This window comes from Coenobita brevimanus, chromosome 55, assembly GCF_032717465.1.
Source record: "Coenobita brevimanus isolate Jiangsu-jjx chromosome 55, ASM3271746v2, whole genome shotgun sequence".
Lineage (NCBI taxonomy): Eukaryota > Metazoa > Arthropoda > Malacostraca > Decapoda > Coenobitidae > Coenobita > Coenobita brevimanus.
The window spans coordinates 49007863-49031633 of NC_137008.1; the positions used below are offsets into that span (position 1 = coordinate 49007863).

At 40.5% G+C, this 23771-nt stretch overlaps 2 protein-coding genes across 2 annotated transcripts in view; one reads left to right on the forward strand and one right to left on the reverse strand.

Annotated features, from left to right (window-relative positions):
- Plc21C (Phospholipase C at 21C) overlaps window positions 1–23771 on the reverse strand; it is a 739135-nt gene that overhangs the window by 45525 nt on the left and 669839 nt on the right. The gene's annotated exons all lie outside the window — the stretch shown is intronic.
- Window positions 6046–6414, forward strand: LOC145401188 (uncharacterized). The gene has a single exon (XM_080273492.1). It carries the CDS (start codon window positions 6046–6048, stop codon window positions 6412–6414), a length of 369 nt encoding a protein of 122 aa, XP_080129618.1.

A 23771-nucleotide genomic window follows, 5' to 3' on the forward strand; every position in this document is an offset into this window, starting at 1 on the left:
TGTGATGACGCAATGAGTCAAAGAAGAGACAAGGTTCCGAGGTGAGGACACACCAGCAAGACTAGACTTACTGTTTACCAAAGAACCCGATGTAATAGAATCCTTGAAATATCTGTGTCCTACTGGAAAGTGTGATCATGTTGTCATTGAGTTCCAGATGATAACAGGGAACGTGGAGCCAAGAGACGAGCTTTATAGGCAGGGAAGATACAACTTTGGGAAAGCAAAGTTTACAGGATTGAGAAAATTTTTTGAAAATGCAGATTGGAGAAAATTCAGAGAAACAAGAGAGATACAGAGGAAGTGGGATATTTTTCTAGACCTGTATAATTCGGGAGTGGAAAAATTTGTGCCAAGAGTAATGGGGAAAGAAAACAGGAAAAAAGAGTGGTTTAATAAAAGGTGTATGATAGCAAAAAAAGGGAGAGACACGGCGTGGAAAAATTGGAGAAAGGGAGGTAACAACAGAACAAAGGAAGAATATAAAAGAATTAGAAATGAATACACAAGAATACGCAGAGAAGAATAAAGGAATTTTGAAAAAGGTATAATAGACAAATGTAAGGATGAACCCAAACTGTTTTATAGATTTGTTAATGGCAAACTGAAACAAAAGGAAGGAATCACCAAACTGAAAGTAGAAGGAGAGGTCTATAAGGATGCGGCAATGCAAGCAGAAATAATGAACAAACGTTTCCAGTCAGTTTTCACTAATGAAAAGGAGTTTGTGGAAGTGGAGGTAGTGACTAGAAATGTAGTGATAAAAGATATAAAAGTGGAAGTACAGGAAGTGTATAAACTACTAGAAACTCAAGATGTGAGGAAAGCCCCAGGACCAGATGGAATCTCTAATTGGGTACTGAAGGAATGCAGAGAACAACTGGCAGATAAGATTCACAGTTTAATTGTGTGTTCTCTTGAAGAGGGGAAAGTGCCTCAAGAATGGAAGATGGCAAATGTGGTACCAATTTATAAGGGAGGAAACAAGGAAGAACCTCTGAATTATAGACCAGTGTCCCTAACCAGCATGGTCGCTAAATTGTGTGAAAGAATTCTGAAAGATAGATGGATAAAATATCTGGAAGAGATGAATATTTTGGCTGACAGTCAGTTTGGATTTAGAAGTGGAAGGTCATGTGTTTCCAACTTGTTGAGTTTTTACTCAAGAGCGATTGACGTGCTTCAGGAAAGAGAAGGTTGGGTGGATTGTGTGTATTTAGATTTGGAGAAGGCCTTTGACAAGGTACCCCATAAGAGACTAATGTGGAAACTAGAGCATATAGGAGGACTGAAGGGGAACCTCCTAGAATGGATGAGAGACTTTTTGAATGACAGACAAATGAGGACAGTAATAAAGGATAAGATGTCTGGATGGAGGGAAGTAACAAGTGGAGTCCCACAGGGCTCGGTGTTGGCGCCAGTAATGTTCCTGATTTACGTAAATGATATGGTAGCTGGAGAGAACAGTTATGCAAGTCTGTTTGCTGATGATGCAAAGATCATGAGGAAGGTAGAGGTTGAGGAGGATTGCAAAATGCTGCAGAAGGATCTGGATAGGATACACGAATGAAGCTGGATGTGGGAAATGAAATTCAATGCAAAGAAATATAAAATATTGGAAATGGGTAAGAGTACCAAGAGGCCATCATTGAATTATTTGATGGGTAATGAACCATTCACAAAAGTGAGAGAAGAGAAAGATTTGGGTGTGCTGGTCCAGGACAGTTTGTCACCTGAAAAACACATTAACAAGACAGTTAGAGAGACGTATAAACTCCTGACTAATATAAGAGTAGCTTTTCATTATATGGATGAGGAGATGATGAAAAAATTGATAGTGGCCATGATTCGCCCCAGGTTGGAATATGCAGCAGTAGTGTGGTCACCACACAAAAAGAAAGATATAAACAAGATTGAGAGAATACAAAGAACATTAACCAAGATGGTCCCCAGTCTGGCAGATCTGCCGTACAGAGAGAGGGTAGAAAAGCTGGATTTGCCCTCCTTAGAAGAAAGGAGAAAGAGAGGTGACATGACTGCAGTGTTCAGGACCATGATGGGAGTAGATAAAATTGACAAAGAAGATCTGTTTTTATGGGATAAGAGAGTAACAAGAGGACATGGGATGAAACTGAGTAAGCCAAGCTGCCTGAAGGATATCAGGAAATATAGTTTTCCTTATAGATGTATAGACCTGTGGAATAACCTGGACAAAGAGATCGTTCAGTCTAAAAACTTAAACGAGTTTAAAGCTAAATTTGACTTACTGAGAAACAGAGACGGGACCCCACGAGCCCAGCTCATTTCCTGTATATCACAATTAGTTAAATACAATTAGATAGGTAAATACATGACCTTCCACTTCTGAATCCAAACTGACCTGCCAAAATATCCATCTCCTTCAAATATTTTATCCATCTGTCTTTCAGGATTCTCTCACATAATTTTGCGACCATGCTGGTCAGGGACAATGGTCTATAATCTGGGGGTTCTTCCTTGTTCCCTCCCTTATAAACTGCTACCACATTGGTCCTCTTCTATTCCCGAGGCACTTTCCCTTCTTCCTGAGAATACACAATTAAATTGTGAATGTTATCTGCCAGCTGTTCTCTGCATTCCTTTAGTATCCATTAGAGATCCCGTCAGGTCCTGAGGCCTTCCTCACATCTTGAGTTTCCAGTAATTCGTACACTTCTTGCACTTCAACTTTTACATTTTTTAACACTACGTTTCTAGTCACACCCTCCTCCTCCACAAAAGCACTTTCTTTAGCAAAGACTAATTAGAGGTAGTCGTTCATTATTTCAGCTTGCACGACTGCATCTTTGTAGACATTTCCTTCTACTTTCAGCTTATTGATTCCTTCCTTTTGTTTCAATCTGCCAATAACAAACCTGATAAACAATTTAGGTTCTTCCTTACATTTGTCAACTATACCTTTTTTGAAGTTTCTTTCTTCTTCTCAATGTATTCTTGCATATTCTTGTCTAGTTCATTTTCATTTGTTGTATCATTACCTCTCTCCATTTGTTACATGCCTTATCTCTTTCTTTTTTTGCTATCATACACCTTTTGTTGAAACAGTCATTTCTATGGTTCTCTTTCCCACCAACTTTTGGCACATACTTTTCCACACCCATACTACTACAATAGTCTATAAAGATATTCCACTTCTTCCGCATCTCTCTTGTTCCCTGAATTCTCGCTTCTTAGAAATCTGTTTCTTAGAAAAATGTTTTGAATCCTCTAAGTTTGCATCCCCAAAGTAGTAGCTTTCATGCGCGTATAGTTCATCTCTTGTCTCCCCATTTCCTTGTATTGTAGTCTATCACTGCATGATCACTTTTTCCTAAAGGCACAGATATTTCTGGGATTCATTTATGTCAGGTACTTTGGTTACAATTAAATCTAATCTTGCTGGTGTGTCATCACCTCTATATCTTATCTCTTCTTTGACCCACTGGGTCATTATATTATCCATTGCTATATTTAACAGTATACTGCCCTACTTCCTGAGTCCTGCTACTCCCAGTTTATCACTTTAATATTAAAGTAACTCATCAGGATTATGTTGTTGCTTTTCTCAATCGCTTTCTGTAGGTATCTAACCATGTCTGACAACATCTCTTGATATTCTTCCTTATTAAAACTGTCATTATATTTAATATGTTTCATGATTTTAGCATCATCTACAAACATACTCATGCAACTATTCAAACCTTCTGGTAAGTTTTTTAAATACATCAGAAACATTTTTGGGGCTATGGCAGAACCCTGGGGCACTCCACTAGTCACATTTTTCCATTGTCAAACCTTGTCTCTTCTGACTGATCTCATTTGCCTTCCTACCAGATAATCTTCCATCCAATTGTTTTCCATCCACTTCTCCCAGGGTCTTCATCTTCCACAGCAATCTCTAACAGGGCACCCTGTCAAATGCTTTCCTGAGGTTTAGGTTGAGGCAATCTGCCCACCCCTCTCTCTCTTATATGACATCTATCACCCTATTGTGTGTGTGTGTGTGTGTGTATTTACCTATTTGTAGTATACAGGAATTGAGTTAGGCTCGTGTTGTCCTGTCTCCACATCTACATTTATCTAGTCCAGTTTTAAACACATGAATGTTTTTTGCCTGCACCAGCTCTTCGTCTAAGTCTATCTATCTATCTATCTATAGCCCGACGCCCTAATCCCGCAAAGGGTGGCCGCAGACAAAACGCCTCCAAGTCACTCTGTCACCCACCATTTGACTCCCCTCCCCCCAACTCACCCCCCCTCCCTCATATACCTCTCAACTCCATCCCTCCACCTCATCCTCGGTCTACCCCTCCCTCTCCCTCCCTCCACCTCACCTACATACACCCTCTTAGTCAGTCTTTCATTCTCCATCCTCTCCACATGTCCAAACCACCTCAGTGTATTTCTCCTAATCTTTTCAACCACATCCACATCTACCCCACAACGTTCCTTCACTTCTTCATTCGTCAACCTGTCCCTCCATGTCACTCCACATGCTCCTCTCAAGTAACTCATTTCCACTGCTCTCACTCTTGACTTGTTCCCCTCTTGCAAGGTCCACGCCTCGCTTCCATACGTCAGGGTAGGGATCACAATACCATCATGCAGTGACTTCTTAACTTCCATACTCACCTCCCTATTTCTCATCACTGCTTTCAGTGTGCCAACAACCTTCCTTCCCTGCTGTACCCTTTCACGTACTTCATCCCCCAAAGTTCCATCCTTACTCATCACACTACCCAAGTACTTGAATGCACTCACATTCTCCATATCCTCACCATCCAACCTCACTGCACACTCTGTGACTTCATTCCTCTCAAACACCATAACTTTACTTTTGTTTACATTAACTTCCAGCTTCCTCCTCCTACACACTGTCCCAAATTCATTCACCAAACCTTGCAACTCCCATTCATCTTCACTCAACAATACTGTATCATCAGCAAACAGCAACACCGGAAGCTTCCAAATCTCACCCTCATTCATTAGGGCCACCCCCACATCCACTGCCCTACCTTGTACCTCCTTTACGACCCCATCCATCGTCTAAGTCATTCCAAATATTTATCCTTCTATTCGGGAAACTGAACCTTTTAAGATTATTAAGACATCTATTTTTCCTCAACTTGAAGTTATGACTTCTTGTTCTTCCATCATCCAACACAAAAAGATCCTCTCTATCCAAGTTTTCCAATTTTCTTACATTTCAAAACATCGTGATCGTCACCTCTTTCCCTTCTCTCGCGCAGTGTTGGTAACTTCAGTTTTCCCACTCTCCCTTTGTAGGTCAGTTCCCTTAAGCTTGGTACAATATCATCCTTGTAGCCATCCGTTGAACCCTCTCTAGTTTATCAATATGCTTCTTCAAATGAGGTGACCATACCACAGTCACATACTCTAGTCTCCATCTTATCTTGGTCACTGTCAATTCCCTCAGCATTTCCTCATCCATATAACTAAAAACCACTCTCATGTTGGTCAATAACACTGGCCTGCATTTCAAAACTTTTTTTTTCAAAGGTCAGAGGTTTTTCAACTGATTTAGGATCAGTTTTGCATGCCAAATTCAGAAATGCAATCCACTTTCTTCAATCAAATCAGGTTTTTTTGATACGCTCCATCTGAAAAACTGCACGTATGGCTCAAATTGAATTTTACCTAATTGCCTAATATGTATTTGTCCTGAATTGTCAAGGGTGCGACCTTCTTTCTTCGTTTCAGATCTGGATTGTCACTACAATGAATCGAAAATGCAAGAACCATCCTGACAGGTTCTGCTATATCTGTAGAAAGGTGACCCTTTCAGACCGTCAGGCGAGAATTACAGAATTTGTGAAGAAGTCATACCACGCTTACTTCTGAGTCAAACTAGGCGACCAAGATAAACCATCTGCCCCTCATATCTGTTGCAAAACATATGTTCAAAACCTACGGGATTGGAGAAACAAAACAAAGAAGAGTATGCTGTTTGGTGTTCCAATGGTGTGGAGAGAAGGTAAAGATCACAACACAGACTGTTATTTTTGTATGACGAATTTACTGGGCATCAATTGCAAGAACAAACATCATGTTCCGTATCCCAAAGTTCCATCAGCCATCAAGCCAGTCTTCCATGGCCCAGGCGTTCCTGTTCCTGAACCTGACGTCAACATGGAATTATCATCCGACTCTGAATCTGGAGATGCGACCAATGCAGACGAGTCTGATACATTCGAGCCAACAGAGGGAGACCGACCGGTGCCACTGAGCCAAGCTGAGCCTAACGATCTGACGTGGGACATAAACCTGTCCAAGGAATCTGCTCAGCTGCTGGGTTCGCGCCTTCGTGAGAAACGTTTGCTGGCACCGGAGACAACATTCTTTTGGTATCGAAATCGAGAGAAAGAGTTCCGATAATACTTCTCGTTTGATGAGACATCTTCTCTCGTCTACTGCAACAACATCACCTGCTTGACTGAAGTGATGGGTCTGAAGTATGACGCTCCAGAATGGAGGCTTTCCATTAAATGGTCGAGTAGGAGTCTCAAGGCAGTTCTTCTGAACAATGGCAACAAGTTCACCTCAATCCCTGTCGCACACTCAGTTGAAATGGGGGAAACCCACAACATCATGGAATGTCTGCTGTCTGCTATCAACTACAAGGACCATGGTTGGTTGATCTGTGGAGATCTCTAGGAAGTTGGTCTCATCCTAGGACTTCAAGGTGGGTACACGAAGTATCCATGCTGCATGTGCCTGTGGGACAGCTGGGCAGACGACCAGCATTATCTCCAACGAGAGTGACCGTCTAGACAAGGACTACAACCCGGCTCACACAGTGTTCTGTCCCACCCTCTGTTGAACCGTACAAGATTCTACTCCCACCACTGCATATAAAACTGGGTCTCATAAGGAACTTCGTGAAGGCACTGGACAAAGAAGTTGGAGGATTGACTTTTCTACGACAGAAGTTTCCATGCATAAGCAGAGAGAAACTGAAAGTGGGGATATTCAACGGTCCTCAGATAAGAAATCTCATCAAGAACACTCGCTTCGATGAATCATTGAGTCCCTCTGAGCTCTCTGCTTGGCTGGCTCTGAAGTTGATCATTGCGAACTTCCTGGGCAACCACCGGAGTACAGAGTACGAGAAAGCTGTCGATAAGCTGATGGAGAGTTTCTGCCGACTAGGTGCACATGTCGGTGAAAAAGCACTTCCTCAGATCTCATCTGGACTATTTTCCAGAGAACTGTGGAGACTTCAGTGAAGAACAGGGGGAGCGTTTTCACAAGGACATCCAAGTGATAGAGGAACACTACCAAGGATGGTGGGACGTCAACTTTCTGGCCAACTACTGCTGGTGCCTAAAGAGGGATGTGGTGTCTGCCCAGCACAAGCGGAAGTCCCTGAAGAGACCATTCATACCTGATTAGCCTAATATATCATGCTGTACCCTTTTTGCAATCTATAAGAACTGCATGTAAAGCCTGTATGCATATAACAGTTAAGTTATGCTACTAGAAGAATCACTCATCTACCAATGTAACAGAAAATGATCATTTCTAGAAAGTGTTTTATTTCCCAAACTTGACCGGATTGAGAAAAAATAATGCAATTTTCGGAATTGGCGTAAGAAACTGATCTATGAACAGCAAACATATCCATGACCTTTATAATCACGCGGACCAGTGTAATTATTTGTTCCTCCAATGATTCTGTTTATATGCTTTTCTGGTGACAAGTCATCCTGAGTAATCACTCCCATGTCTTTCTCATCTTTTCTTTTACTAATTATCTCACTGCCCATTTTATATGTCCAATGCGGTCTTTTTTCACTTATTCCCATTTCTAGTACATGACACTTCTTGGCATTAAAATCCATTTTCCAAGTCTAGTTCCAGCTGTGGTGTTTGTCCAAGTCCTCTCGCAGTTTTTTACAACTTGGGTACTCCACTATACTGGTGGCATTAGCCAGAGTCTCTTGTGCCCCACCCCCTTGGCCCCACCCACTCACCCACCAGCCCAGGTAGGATGAGGGAAGTCACTGCCACAGTCTTGCCAAGCCAGCATCAGATGAACATGTCAGGTGCTCTTGTTAACTGAAGCTGCAAAACTTTTACTTAACCCCTTAACTGCAATGATATCTTTTCCATTTAACTATGAAATATGTTTACAGTAAAGGATGTTGGAGAGAAATACCAAGGAACATCATTGGCCTGAAAGGTTTGTAGAGTAACGAAAGTTCCCTCTATGAAAATAAAAAGGTAGCCATTATACAAAGAACTTAATGTTTTGACTTTTTTCCTTATATTTGGTGTCAGGTATACATTCTACAAAGAACTTAGTGTTTTGACTTTTTTCCTTATACCTGTATTTGGTATCCACACACACACACACACACACAAAACCCTTTTCCCCTCTGTAACATTTCTTCACGTGCATAGAATCAAGTTTCTAATACGGGATTGTTGATATAAATAATTATACTGTATAAATGTCCTCTCCTCCATCCTTGTTTCCTTCCATCTTCTTCTATCTTTCTTTCCTTCATTCTTTCCTCGTACTTCTGCCCACGGGTGACTTTACATTCCCTCTTCTGTCTTTCATTCCTTCATTCTTTCCTATGGGTGACTCTACACTAAGTGACAAGCCAAATGGTTTCCTGTACACCAGGTAACTATTTACGCTGGGTGGTAACCATATAACCAAATTTTGGCGCCTGGTGGTTAGTGGGTAATTATTGTGCTCCAGTCGGATTGAGTCGGTGAAGGTTTATATCCAAGGGTTGGTTGGGGTTTACTGCTCACGTAATGCCACTCAGGGATGAGTGAGGTTGGTCACTTTCATCTTAAATGTCAGGACCAACTGCCTAGCCCCGGGCTCCTACGCTCCTCATAAGGCAACGTAGGATTGGATGATGGATGGATGGATGGATATAAATAATTATACTGTATTGAGTAGGCGAAGCCAGTGACATTTCGTTTTCCTACTTCTGTATTCGATCCCTCTATTTTTAATGAAATTAATGAAGGAAGTAAATAAGGAAAATTACAATATGGTTATGATACTGTGGTAACTTAGTAGACATGACAGATAGATGACTTAATATGTTTAACAGTAATAACGGCACAGCTGCGATGCGTTTCTTGGTACCAAAATTCTGCTGCAGTCGTGGGAGGAGGCAGGGTGGTTCTTTTCAAAATGATTTTGATTCAGTCAGTAACTTATAGTGTTTCCTTTGTCATACAGAAATGAATTCAAAGTAAAAGTAAAAAATATTATACTATTTCGTAGTAAGGCTTATTATTCTTTAAATAAGAAGAATAATTATCTTAGCCAATCAGCAACAAGTAGAGCCAGAAGAGGGCGAGGCATCAGTAGGGGGCGAGGCACAAGAGACTCTGGCTACAGCTACCAATATAGTCATGTTTCTCCACTGTGAAACCTTGTCTCTTATAACTGTTCTCATATGCCTTCCTATCAGATAATCTTCAATCCTCTTTAATATTTTCCCATGCACGCCTCCAAAGTTCTTCAATTTCCACAGCAGTCTCTTATAGGGAACCTTGTCAATTGCTTTCTTGAGATCAAGATACACACAATCTGCCCATCCCTCTCTCTCTTGTATGACATCTGTTACTCTACTGTAGAAACTTAATAGGGTAGCATCACATGATCTTCCATCCCTAAAACCAAACTGTCTTGGTGTTTTCACTTCATTTTCTTCTAAATACTTTATCCATCTTTTTCTAATAATTTTCTCACAGATTTTACAAACAACACTAATGAGTGATACAGGTCAATAACTGAGTGGATCTTCCCTATCTCCTCTCTTGAAGAGTGGCATAATATTTGCTCTTTTCCAGTCTTCAGGCAATTGTCCATTTTCCAGAGAGCTCTTAATGATGGCATACACATGCCACACTAATTGGTCAGCACACTCCTTCAGGATCCATCCAGCCACACCATCTGGTCCCATTGCTTTCCTCATATCCAAGTTCCTCATCAGATGTAGCACCTCATTCATGTCACTTGCAATTTCTGCCATTCCCATCATCCTGTGTTTCATTTCAGGATCCTTAAAATAACTCTTCTAACACACAGATAGATAGAACACACAGACTGACTGCAACTTGTTCATTATTCCGCACAATTCTTCTTCTCTTTCGTAAGTTTCATCTCCATCCCTCATATTGTATTATACTGTCCTTAACTTTCATTTTACAATTTACAAGCCTATAAAATAATGTGTGTGTGTGTGTGTGTGTGTGTGTGTGTGTGTGTGTGTTTCAGATTATTCATGTGTGTGTTTTGATGTTGCAAGGCTCAATACAAAGATCTATCTATCTATCTATCTACTGCCAGATGCCACAATCCCGCAAGGGGTGGCCATTGACTTTGAGTTATTTGTTTTACAGGGAGGGGCACTAACCCTCCACCAACACACTTGCTGACTAAGGAGGCAATAAATTATGCCTCTTGAGCCTACAAGTGCTGCACTCCGTTATTTAGTGCCAAAAAGTAAAAAATTCACCAAATAATCATTATATAACTAGCCCTGAGACAGCCTATCTATCTGTCTATCTATTGCCAGATGCCTTAATCCCACAAGGAGTTGCCACAAACACATTGCCTCCATGTCATCCTGTCCCCCACCATTTCACTGCCCTGCTCCCAGCTGACATCCCCCTCTCTCATATACCTCTCCACTCCATCCTTTCATCTCATCCTTGGCCTCCCCTTCCCTCTCCCCCCCTCCACCTCATTCACATACACTCTCCTTGTTAGTCTCTCACTCTCCATCCTCTCCACATGGCCAAACCACCTCAATGTGTTTCTCCTAATGCTTCCTATCACATCCACATCCACACCACAATGATCCTTCACTTCCTCATTTGTCAATCTGTCTCTCCATGTGACTCCACATGCTCCTCTCAAATAACTCATTTCCACAGCTCTCACTCTTGACTTCTGTCCCTCCAACATGGTCCAAGCTTCACTTCCATACGTTAGAGTTGATATAACAATACTGTCATAAAGTAACTTTTTCACTTCCATGCTCACTTCCCTGTTTCTTATCACTGCTTTCAAGGAACCAGCAACCTTTCTTCCTTACTGTACCCTTTCAAGCACTTCACCCTCTAAAACTTCCATCCTTACTTATCACACTACCCAAGTACTTAAATGCACTCACATTTTCCATTTCCTCTTCATCCAACCTCACTGTACATTCACTGACTTCACCTCTCTCGAAGACCATAACTTTACTCTTCCCTACAGTCACCTTTACATTCCGTTTCTTACACACTCTCCCAAACTCATCCACCAAGCCTTGAGCTTCTACTTCGTCTTCACTTAACAACACAGTATCATCTGCAAACAACAGTACAGGGAGTTTCCAAACACTGCTCTCTCTCATTAGGGCTGCTCCAACACCCACTGCCCTACCTTGAATCTCTTTTATAACCCCATCCATATACAGATTAAACAACCATGGAGACAATACACATCCCTGTTTCAATCCAACCTTCAAATAGAAAAATTCACTCAGTTCACTATCCACACGCACTGCAGCCTTAGCACCATCATACATACTCTTCACAGCATTCAACAACTTCCCATCTACTCCATATATTCTTAATACTTTCCACAATCCTTGTCTATCCACCCTGTCATATGCTTTCTCCAAATCCATGAAGGCTGCATACAACTTCTTTTCCTTCTCTAGAACCTTTTCCACTAAAGATCTAAGAATGAATATCTGATCTACACAACCTCTTCCCTTCCTAAAACCTCCCTGTTCTTCTCCAACTAATTCCTCTGTTTTTTCCCTAACTCAGTCAATAAGTATCCTACCATATACTTTTCCTATTATACTAAGAAGACAAATGCCCCAATGATTACCACATACTTCTTCTTCCCCTTTTCCTTTGTACAGGGGAATTATTATACCTGACTTCCAATTATCCGGGACTCTACCTTCCTCCCAGGCCAATCTGCACATCTTCCACATCCATTCTACTACAATCTCTCCCCCATGCTTCAGCATTTCACCACACACTCCATCAATTCCTGGGGCTTTCCCCATTTTAACTTTCTTCATCGCTTCCACAACTTCCGTCCTACTGATTTCTTCTTCTCTTCTCATATCCTCCCATCTCCCAGCCATTCCCCTGCCACTTATGCTCGCATTACTTTCATTCCCTATATTCAACAATTCGTTAAAGTGTTCTCTCCATGTGTTCACTTTTTCTCTCTTCTCCACTATTAATCTACCATTTTTATCTTTCACTCCCCAACTAACTTCTTTGGCACCATGTCTAACTCTCTTTACCTCTTTCCAGAACATTTTCTTACATTCCCTCCACTTTACACTCAAATTCCTTCCAAATTCCTCATCCACTCCCTTCTTACTAGTCTTTTCACCTCTCTCTTCCCCTCTACATACAACTCTCTCTTCTGTCTCTCAACTTCTTCACCCGTTTCACATCCACTCATTATATGCTTTCTTCTTTTGTGCCAGAGCCTCTCCCACCTCTTCATTCCACCATGCTGTTCCCTGCACCCCTTTCGTCTTCTCTTCACCCCACACACCACCTCACATGCTGCACAGATTTCTTCTGTGAATATCTTGCACACACCTTCCACATCCCCCATCTACTCCAATCCACATTTACCCAATTGCTCCTCCACTTTCCTCTTATATTCTGCCCTTTTTTCATCCTCTTGTAACTTTTCCACCCTCCTTGTATGGGATACTTCCTCCTGACCAGTATTTTCACTCTACAGGACCTTAAAGTTTTCATTCTAGCATATCTCACAAACTAAGAACACATTCTACAAAAAATGGAAGTACTTAAATTTCACTGTCAAATCTTACACATATAAGGATTCATAGAAGCATAAGGGGACAAGAACTCACCCTGGAGAGCCTAGAAAGGCAACATCTCTTTCTGGTGAACCTACAACATCAGGGACTCCTCCAATTTCAGGCGCCGCTCCTCATACTCTACTTCAATTTTATCTTTTGCCTGAAATAAATATATACATATCAATATTCTTTACTCCTGGTCACACTACATACCTTTTCTGTAGTAAATTCCAGGTGTAAAGAAACCTGTGGATGTTTGAGATGGATGTGGCCTTTTTGGACAGGGCCAAGGAGAGGAAGGGGCAGCTGGGAATAATCCCCAGGGCCTGGGTTTGATGGGGGGGGGGGGGCACAGCCTCCAAGATTGTGTTAAACAGGAGGAAAATATAATACAGCACAGCTGACTGTATAATGACACATTGGATTTTCAGTAAACAATATTTAAAGAAGTAGGAATAGTTATATCTTAACACATTAAAACAAGGTTATGTATTACATTTACAGTAATCACATTTTTTTTTTTTTTTTAATAACAGAACAGAGGAAGGAAAAGCAAATTAATAAAAAAAAATCCTCACACTAGATTACTGGCATCCTCCATTCATAAAATATCTGTAACAGTTGGACTTGAACAGCTGTAGGTTGAAGTTTGGGGGGAAACAACTCTGAAGAAGTGGGTTCCAGAGAGATGCATTTCAGGGAATAAAAGAATTCTGATAGACGGAAGTTCTGCAATATGGCTGAGTGACATTCCAGTCATGAGCACTACCAGTTGTGTATTACTGTATTTTTATATCATACTGATGGGGATGAGAGATATAAAGAACCTCTGACACTCTGTCTTGTTTTGTTTTAACTTCTTACAGACATACCAATCAATCAGAAAGACTCATACATAAACTAATACAGCACATACAAAACAGTATTTCTCATTTTTCTATATATAATGTACTATAATTTCCTTGTAATTATTACTGTTGTTTCACAGACAGGGAGGGAAAGATGCTATGGCAAACCAGGATTCTTTTGGCAGTACATCTATGTGCCACGACACTCTGGTTAGCGAGCTGTCTAGCCGTGAGCTAGACTCCAGCACAGTTTTCATGGGGACCTGGTATCGATAATCTTGTCCCGGGCCTGGTAATGGCTGTCAGTGTCCTTGTTTTTGGACAAACCGTTAATTCTGCTTTTGGTTACTTCCTGTGTTTTGAATTTATACAGTATTTGTAATTTATGGATTACACAGCATATGATAAAAAATTAACACCCTTTTTTTTTTTTTTTTTTTTTTTTTTTTTTTTAATGCAAGGAAGACAGACTCAGAGGCCAGGACCTGCAAGATTGTTTCTTCCATGATAAACAAAAACAAGATAACAGAGAGCCAGATTCAAGATCTGTTCATTTTGAAATGCCTGGAAACACTGCATTTGAAAGACAGGAGGTAATAGGCAGTAGGAAATATAGACAGGAAAACAGTTCCAGAGCTGACCTGATGCATACATGAAGGACTGGGAGTATCAGTTAACTCTGATTTAGAGAGCTGGTCAGAAAAGGAGTGATAGGGATGCATGCACACAGTTCAGAGGAGCAGTGACCACTGAAGTAGTAATAGAAGAGAGATAAAAATGCAACAGTATGGAGAAAAGACAGAGGTTGAAGGGAGCCAGTAAGATGAGAGTTAATGAGACAAAAAGCCTTTGATTCCACCTTGTTGAGAACAGCAGTGTGTGGGAAGCCTCCCCACACATGTGAGTTGTACTCTGCACTGGGGCAAATAAAATCCTTGTATAAAGTCAACAACAGTGCTGGGGTAAAGACTCAGAGTTGGCTTAGCATGCAGACAGAGCTGGAGCGATCGGACGTCTCTCAACCACCTCTGCAAACCTTAAGTAGTTTTAAGGGATTATGTTTGTCCTGTCTCCTGTAGTACAGTATTCTCTAAAGTTTGAAGTATTGTCTGTTAATAGTCTGTCAAAAATGTAAAGAGCAATTATCAGAAAATATTTGTGTATACATGAATGTTCATTGGCATCTCAGTAACTGATGTTAGTAAAACTATCAAACATGGCCAACAATGTAAACACTGAGGGACCTGAATTTCCAGGAATTGACAATGAAACAGGTGTGATGGATTAAGTTAAAACACTGATTATGAGAATTAGCAAAATAGAAAGAAAGTGGAGGATCGAGTATCAAGAAATATGCCTGCAATGACTGAAAATACTATACAGAGTCTGATACAGGCCAATGAAAAGGCGAACCAGGAGAATGAGAATCTGAAGCAAGAAAATATTGGATTAAGGAGAAAATTAGAAGAGGGCTGTAACAAAATGGAGAAGGTGGGTAGTGTGTTAGAAAAGCAAAAGACAAAGTGGGCAAACGTGGAGGAAGAACAGAAAGAAGTGGTCAGCTTAAGGGAAAATTTTCAGGAAGAAAGGGAAATGAACAAGAAAAAATGAAAGAAAATGTGATGAAAATATTGAAGAAGAAGGAGAAAACAGTGAGAGATACTGCAGAATGGAACAGATGTATGGTAATACTTGGAAACAGGGAGAAGGAAGAAAAGATTAGATCCATGAGACTTGAGAGAGACTTGAATCAAGTGAGAAAAATATTGGGCATGATCGATCCAGAAGGAAGCAAGTGGGAAAAAGAAACTGAGGAAGTAAGGAGGATGGGGTTGTATAAGAAGGGAGATGCAAGACCAATGAGAGTTAAGCTGTCATCAGAAAGTGTAGTAAATTACATACTTAAAGTGACCTGGAAACAAAGTAAAGAGGCAGGGATGAAAAATATTATAATAAGAAAAGATTTGAATGAAAAAGAAAAAAAAGTTTTAAAGCCATTGATGGAACAAGTAAAGGAAAAAAATGACAGAAGGACAGAGGAAGAGTGTAAATTTTTTGTTTGGATGGTGATGGATATGAAAGTAAGGAAGTGTTAGGTGAGAAACTAGAAATGAAGGAAACAAGAGGGATGGACGTGAATATGAAAATGAGAAAAGAGGGACACATGTGGAGGAAGAACAGAAAGAAGTGGTCAGCTTAAGGGAAATAATTCAGGAAGAAAGGGAAATGAACAAGACAAAAATGAAAGAAAATGTGGTGAAAATATTGAAGAAGAAAAAGACAATAGTGAGAGAAAGTGTGAGTGGAACAGATATGTGGTAATATTTGGAAACAGGGAGGAGGAAGAAAAGATTAGATCTGTGAGACTTGAGAGAGACGTGAAACAAGTGAGAAAAATATTGGGCATGATTGATCCAGATGGAAGGAAGTGAGAAACAGAACTTGAGGAAGTAGGGAGGATAAGGCTGTATAAGGGGAGAAGCAAGACCAATGAGAGTTGTCATCAGAAATTGTAGTAAATTACATACTTAAAGTGACCTGGAAACAAAGTAAAGAGGCAGGGATGGAAAATATTATAATAAGAAAAATCTGAATGGAAAATAAAGAGAATTTTTGAAGTCTTTGAAGGAACAAGTAAGGAAAAAAAGTGACAAGAGGACAGAGGAAGAATGTAAATTTTTTGTTTGGACCGTGATGGATAGGAAAGTAAGGATGTGGTATGTGAGGAACTAGAAGTGAAGGAAACAGGATGGATGGATGTGAATCTGAAAATGAGAAAGAGGGATGGAAGTGAATCTGAAAATGACAAAAGAGGGATGAATGTGAATATGAAAAAGAGAAGAATGAGTAAAGATAAAACTGGGGCAGTAAATCTAAAAATCATGCACAGTACAGTAATGTAGATGGTTTATTTTCTAGGGGGAAACTGGAGATTATATTAATGAAAAGAAATATGAAATTGTCTGCTTGGTGGAGAGAAAATTGCCCTGAGATATTGATGCAAAATAATTTGGATGAAACAATTATAATATTTGGAGGAAGGATAGAGAAAGCAGGTTTGGGAGAGGTGTAATGATTCTAACCCGTACTGACTTACGAACAAGAAAGATCGAAACTGAAAATACCACGGCTGAACTTTTGGAAATGGAAATAGAGGACTGTTGTGGAGAAAAAAATGATTTAATAATATTATGTATGTCCCCTCAAACTAGGGCATGGACAAAAGAAGATTATGAACAGTTAATAACAGAATCCATTATAAACATTAAGGCGTCATTTGAACGAAGAAATAGAAAAATAATCATGGGAGATTTTAACTGTAGAGAAGTTGACTGGGAAAGTATGGACGCTGGGAACAATGAGGTACCATGGGGAAATAAACTGATGGAAATGGTGATGGAAAATATGTTAATTAATTAAAGAAAATACAAGAATTAGAGGAGACGATGAACCATCAAGGCTCAATTTGGTCAAATGATGTGAAGAACATACCGGTAGCTTACCAATGCTGCTTTGGTATAACTGATCATCTGGCTACTGAGATGGAAGTGGTGGGATTAAGGGAAGGTGAAAGAGATGGAAAACATAGAGAAAATAGATATAATTATGGGAAGGCAGACTTTGCTTCCCTGAGGAACTTTTTCCAAAGTGTAGACTGGAGAAAAATTAATGCGATCACAAGTATTGATGAGAAATATGAGTTTTCGACAGAAGTATATAAAACAGGATTTAGTAAATACAGTATGTCCTAAATTGTCCACACCAGTGGAAAGGAAGAAAGAATGGTTTAACAATAGGTGCTGAGTGGCACTTGTGCCAGGAAGAAGAGCATGGAATAAAGTGAGAAGAAGGTATAGTTAAAGGGCTTGGAAGGAATACAAGCAGGTAAGAAATGAATATGCTAGAGTGCTGAGAAAGGAAGAAAGGAAATACGAAAAAGATATTGTAATTAATGAAAACAAGAACCTAAACTATTTTATAGGTTTCTAAATGTTAAAATGAAAGTTAAGGACAGTATATTATGATTGAGAGATGGAGATGAAACTTATGAAACAGAAGAAGAATTGTGCAAAATAATGAACAACAAGCAGCAGTCAGGCTATGTGCTGGAAGAGGAATTTAGGGAACATGAAATGGAACCCCGGATGACAAGAATGGCAGAAATTGCAGTTGACATGAATGAGGTGCTACAGCTGATGAGGGACTTGGATGTGAGGAAAGCAACAGGACTAGATGGTGTGGCTGCATGGATCTTGAAAGAATGTGCTGACCAACTAGTGTGGCCGGTTTATGTCATCATTAAAAACTCTGGAAAATGGACAGTTATCTAAAGACTGGAAAACAGCTAGTATTGTGCCAACCTTCAAGGGAAGAGATAGGGAAGATCCACTCAATTACAGACCTGTATCATTTACTAGTGTTGTTTGTAAAATCTGTGAGAAAATTGTTGGAAAAAGATGGACAAAGACTTTATATGAAAATGAAGTGATAAAGACTGGAAAAGAGCAAATATTGTGCCAATCTTCAAGGAAGGAGATAGGGAAGATCCACTTGTATCACTTACTAGTATTGTTTTTAAAATCTATGAAAAAATTATTGGAAAAAGATGGATAAAGAATTTAGAAGAAAATGAAGTGATAACACCAAGACAATTTGGTTTCTGGGAAGGAAGATCTCGTGTTACTAACCTATCAAGTTTCTATAGTAGGGTAATAGATGTCATACAAGAGACAGAGGAGTGGGCAGCTAGTGTCTATCTTAAGGTCAAGAAAGCATCTGACAGGGTGCCCTATAAGAGACTACTGAGGAAGTTGAAGACCTTTAGAGGGATGCGTGGGAAATCAATAGAGTGGATGGAAAATTATCTGATAGGAAGGCAGATGAGAACTGGTATAAGAGACAAGGTTTCACTATGGAAAAATATGACCAGGGCTCTGTTTTAGCCCCAATAATGTTTCTGATATATATATATATATATATATATATATATATATATATATATATAGATATATATATAAATGATTTGCCAGAAGGTTTGAATAGTTACATGCATAAGTTTGCAGATGATGCTAAAATCATGAAATAATTTAAATGTGACAATAGTTGTAAAAAACTGTAAGAGGACTTGGACAACCCCACACCTGGAGCCAGACTTGGAAAATGGATTTTAATGCCAGGAAGTGTCATGTATTAGAAATGGGAATAAGTGAAAAGGGACTGCATTGGACATATAAAATGGGCAATGAGATAATTAATAAAAGACAAGATAAGAAGGACTTGGTTGTGATTATGCAGGATGACTTGTCACCAGAAAAGCATATAAACAGAATCTTTGGAGGCACTTAAGGATTACTGACTAACATAAGAGTGGCTTTTAATTATATGGACGAGGAAATGCTGAGGGAGTTGATAGTGACCATGATAAGACCAAGACTAGAGTATGCAGCCGTGGTATAGTAACCTCATTTGAGAAGCATCATTGATAAACTGTAGAGGGTTCAATTGTTGGCAGCAAGGATAATACCATGCTAATAGGAACTGACCTATCAGGAGAGATTGGAAAAACAGTAGTTACCAACACTGCACAAGAAAAGAGAATGAGGTGACTTGATCACGATATTTAGGAATGTAAGAGAACTGGAAGGGGTGGATAGAAAGAATCTCTCTGTGTTGGATGATGGAAGAACGAGAGGTCATGACTTCAAGTTGAGGAAAAGCAGATGTCTTAATGATCTTAAAACAATCAGTTTCCCGAACAGAAGCATAGGTATTTGGAATGACTTAGACGAGGAGGTGGTTCAGGCAAAAAACATTCCAGTGTTTAAAACCTGACTGGATAAATGTAGATATGGAAACAGGACAACATGAGCTTAGCTCAATTCCCATTTACTACAAACAGGTAAATAAATATAGGTAAATACACCTAATCTCTTGAAAACAGACTTTCCAAGAGAGGTAATATGATCCTTCTTAGATAAATTCCAAGAGAATGAAACCCCAAGTATGTTTACTGATGATGCAGGATTGAGTTGTATACTGCTTTAAATCAGAGGAAATTCTATCTATCTATCTATCTATTGCCAGACGCTTTAATCCCATAAAGGGTGGCCACAAACAAATCGCCTCAATGTCACTCTGTCCCCAGCCATTTCATTGCCCTGCTTCCAACTCACACCCCCCTCTCTCATATACCTCTCCACTCCATCCCTCCAGCTCATCCTTGGCCTCCCCCTCCCTCTCCCAGCCTCTATCTCACTCACATACACTCTCCTCGTCAGTCTCTCACTCTCCATCCTCATCACATGTCCAAACCACCTCAGTGTGTTTCTCCTAATGCTTCCTATCACATCCACACCACGATGCTCCTTCACTTCCTTATTTGTCAGTCTGTCTCTCCATGTGACTCCACATGCTTCTCTCAAGTAACTCATTTCCACTGCTCTCACTCTTGGCTTCTGTCCCTCCAACAAGGTCCAAGCTTCACTTCCATAAGTTAGAGTTGGTATCACTATACTATCATGTACGGAAGTAGCGTTTTCACTTCCATGCCCACTTCTGTGTTTCTTATCACTGCTTTCAAGGTACCAGCAATCATTCTTCTCTGTTGCACCCTTTCAAGCACTTCACCCTCTATCCTTACTCGTCACACTCCCCAAGTACTTAAACGCACTCACATTTTCCATTTCCTCCTCATCCAGCCTCACTGTACATTCACTGACTTCACTTCTCTCAAAGACCATCACTTTACTCTTCCCTACATTCACCTTTAGATTTCATTTCTTACACACTCTCCTAAACTCATCCACCAAGCCTTGCAGCTCCCCTTCATCTTCACTTAACAACACAGTATCATCTGCAAACAACAGTACAGGGAGTTTCCAGACACTGCCCTCTCTCACTAGGGCCGCTCCAACATCCACTGCCCTACCTTGTATCTTTTATAACCCAATCCATATACAGATTGAACAACCATGGAGACATGACACATGCCTGTTTCAATCCAACCTCCAAACAGAAGTATTCACTCAGTTCACTATCGACATGCACTGCAGCTTTAGCACCATCATACATACTCTTCACGGCATTCAACAACTTCCCATCTAGTCCATATATTCTTAATACTTTCCACAATCCTTGTCTATCCACCCTGTCATATGCTTTCTCCAAACCCATGAAAGCTGCATACAACTTCTTTCCCTCCTATAGAAACTTTTCCACTAAAGTTCTAAGAATGAATATCTGATCTACAACCTCTTCCCTTCGTAAAACCTCCCTGTTCTTCTCCAACTAATGCCTCTGTTATTTCCCTCTGTCAATAAGTATCCTACCATATACTTTTCCTACTACACTAAGAAGGCAAATGCCTCAATAATTACCATACACTTCTTTTTCCCCTTTTCCTTTGTACAGGGGAATTATTATACCTGACTTCCAATCCTCCAGGACTCTACCTTCCTCCCAGGCCAATCTGCACATCGTCCACATCCATTCTACTGCTATTTCTCCCCCACGCTTCAGCATTTCACAATACACTCCATCACATCCTGGGGCTTTCCCCATTTTAACTTTCTTCATTGCTTCCACAACTTCCATCCGACTGATTTCTTCCTCTCTTCTCACATCCCTCCTTCTCCCAGCCAGTCCCTAGCCACTTATACTTGCATCACTTTCATTCTCTATGTTCAACAATTCCTTAAAGTGTTCTCTCCATCTGCTCACTTCTCCCTTCTCCAATAGTAATCTACCATTTTTATCTTTCACTCCCCAGCTAACTTCTTTGGCACCCCATTGAACTTTCTTAACATCATTATAGAACATTTTCTTACATTCCCTCCACTTTACACTCAAGTTCCTTCCAAATTCCTCATCCACTCTCTTCTTACTCTTTCTTACTAATCTTTTCACCCCTCTCATCCTCTCAACATATAACTCTCTCTTCCGTCTCTCAACTTCTTCCACGCCTGTTTCTCATCCACCCACTATGTGCTTTCTTCTTTTATGCCACAGCCTCTCTCACCTCTTCAGTCCACCATGATGTTCCCTGCACCCCCTTTCATGCTCTCTTCACCCCACACACCACCCAACATGCTGCACAGATTTCTTCCATGAATATCTTGCACACACCTTCCACGTCCCCAATCTGCTCCAATCTATATTTACCCAATCGCTCCTACAGTTCCCTCTTATATTCTGCCTTTTTTCCATCCTCTTGTAACTTTTCCATCCTCCTTGTATGCAGTACTTCCTCCTGTCCTTCCCTTCTTCTATTTCTCCATTTCATTTGGAGTTTAATTCTGACCACCACCAAGTGGTGGTCCAAAAGTCCACTCCCCCAACCTCTATATACTTATGTATCCATTGCACACCTTCTCATGCTTTCATCCACACACAAATAATCAGTCATTGCCTTCCATTCATTCAGTTCACTACCCACCTTTCTCATCACTTGCCAAGTATTCCTTTGGATCATTTTGTGCCTGAAGAGGGTATTGGCTATCACCAACCTCCTCCCAGCACAAATGTCCACTAAAGCAATGCCATTCTCATCCATCTCTGCAGGCACACCCCACTCATCAACTACTCCATCCACCTTCACATTCCCTACTTTTCCATTCATATCTCCGATCAAACACACTCTCTCATTCCTTTCTAACTTTTCCATGCACACTTCCACATTTGTCCAGAACTCTTCTTTCACTCTGCTTGCACAATCTTGAGTTGGCGCATACACACACAGTCACCCACATTTGTAGTCCAACTTTCAATCTTACCCACACAATCCTTGAGCCAACTGATCCATACTCTCTTATATTCTCCTTCCATCTGTTACTCACAATACACACTCCTGCTTTTACTCTCTCATTCTCACCTACTCCAGCTCATATACCCCATCCATACTCCCATTCTCTCACACTCTCACCTAACCATTTAGTTTCAGTTAACCCACATACATCCACTTTTGCACTTTCAAGCACCTGGACAATCTCTCTTTCTTTCACCTCATCATTTGCACCCCTTACATTCCACGTAGCTATCTGTACGAAGTCCTTAGTTCGGTCCTTAGTCATCACCTTTTGGTCAGTCCTGGCCCGAGGCTTCTTGTTCGTATTTTTAGTTAGTTGTTTTCCGGGGAGGGGCACTAACCCCTCTGCCAACCCACTTGCTGTCATGTGAGGAACACTTGTTGGTTGGTTATAAGGTTACCACCCAGAATTGTAAATGCTTTCCTGGTTTACAGGAAATTATTTGGCTTGCCACTCAATGTAGAGCTACCCAAAAAACAGAGTATCACTAAACTAAGTGGATGGATGATGGGCACCCCCACTGCACAATACTCCTGTAGAAGATTCTGACGGGTTGAAAGATGTAAGAAGTGAGGTTTTGTAGCATTATAAACAGAACAATTATTTTTTCCCCAAATCAGAAACATGTAACAGGTCAGACATTAGGTGTGCCATTACCTCATCCCTTGTTTGTTTAAGTAACTGCTGAGATAGATGAATGGAAAGGTGATGAGTGGTTATCAGTATATGAGCAGACAGGGCTAGATGTGCAGCTCAGAAGATCACTGATGAATGGAAGGAAGAGGGTTGGTGAAAAGACAGAGCCATGAGGAACACTACTATTGAAAACTCTGGGATAAAAACAGTGGCTGTCTACAACAGCAGTTACAGAACAACCAGAAAGGAAGCCTGAGATGAAGGCACAGATAGACGGACTGAAACCGTAAGGGGGCAGTTTGGAAATCAGATTTATTCCACACATGATCAAAAGCCTTTGAGACAACAAGTGCAATGGCAAAACTTTCTTGAAAATCTTGAAAGGAAGACGACCAGGGGTTGAAAGGTAGGGGAGAAGATTGCCAGTGGAGCGTCCCTGGTGGAACCCATACTGACGATCAGAAAGAAGATTGTGATAGGAAAGGTGTTATTAACATTTTTTTGTTAGGAAGAGACTCAAAAACTTTTGAAATACAGGATGTTAAAAGCAATTGGGCAATAGTTAGAGGGTTGAGAATGGTCACCCTTCTTTGGGACAGGCTGAATGACAGCAC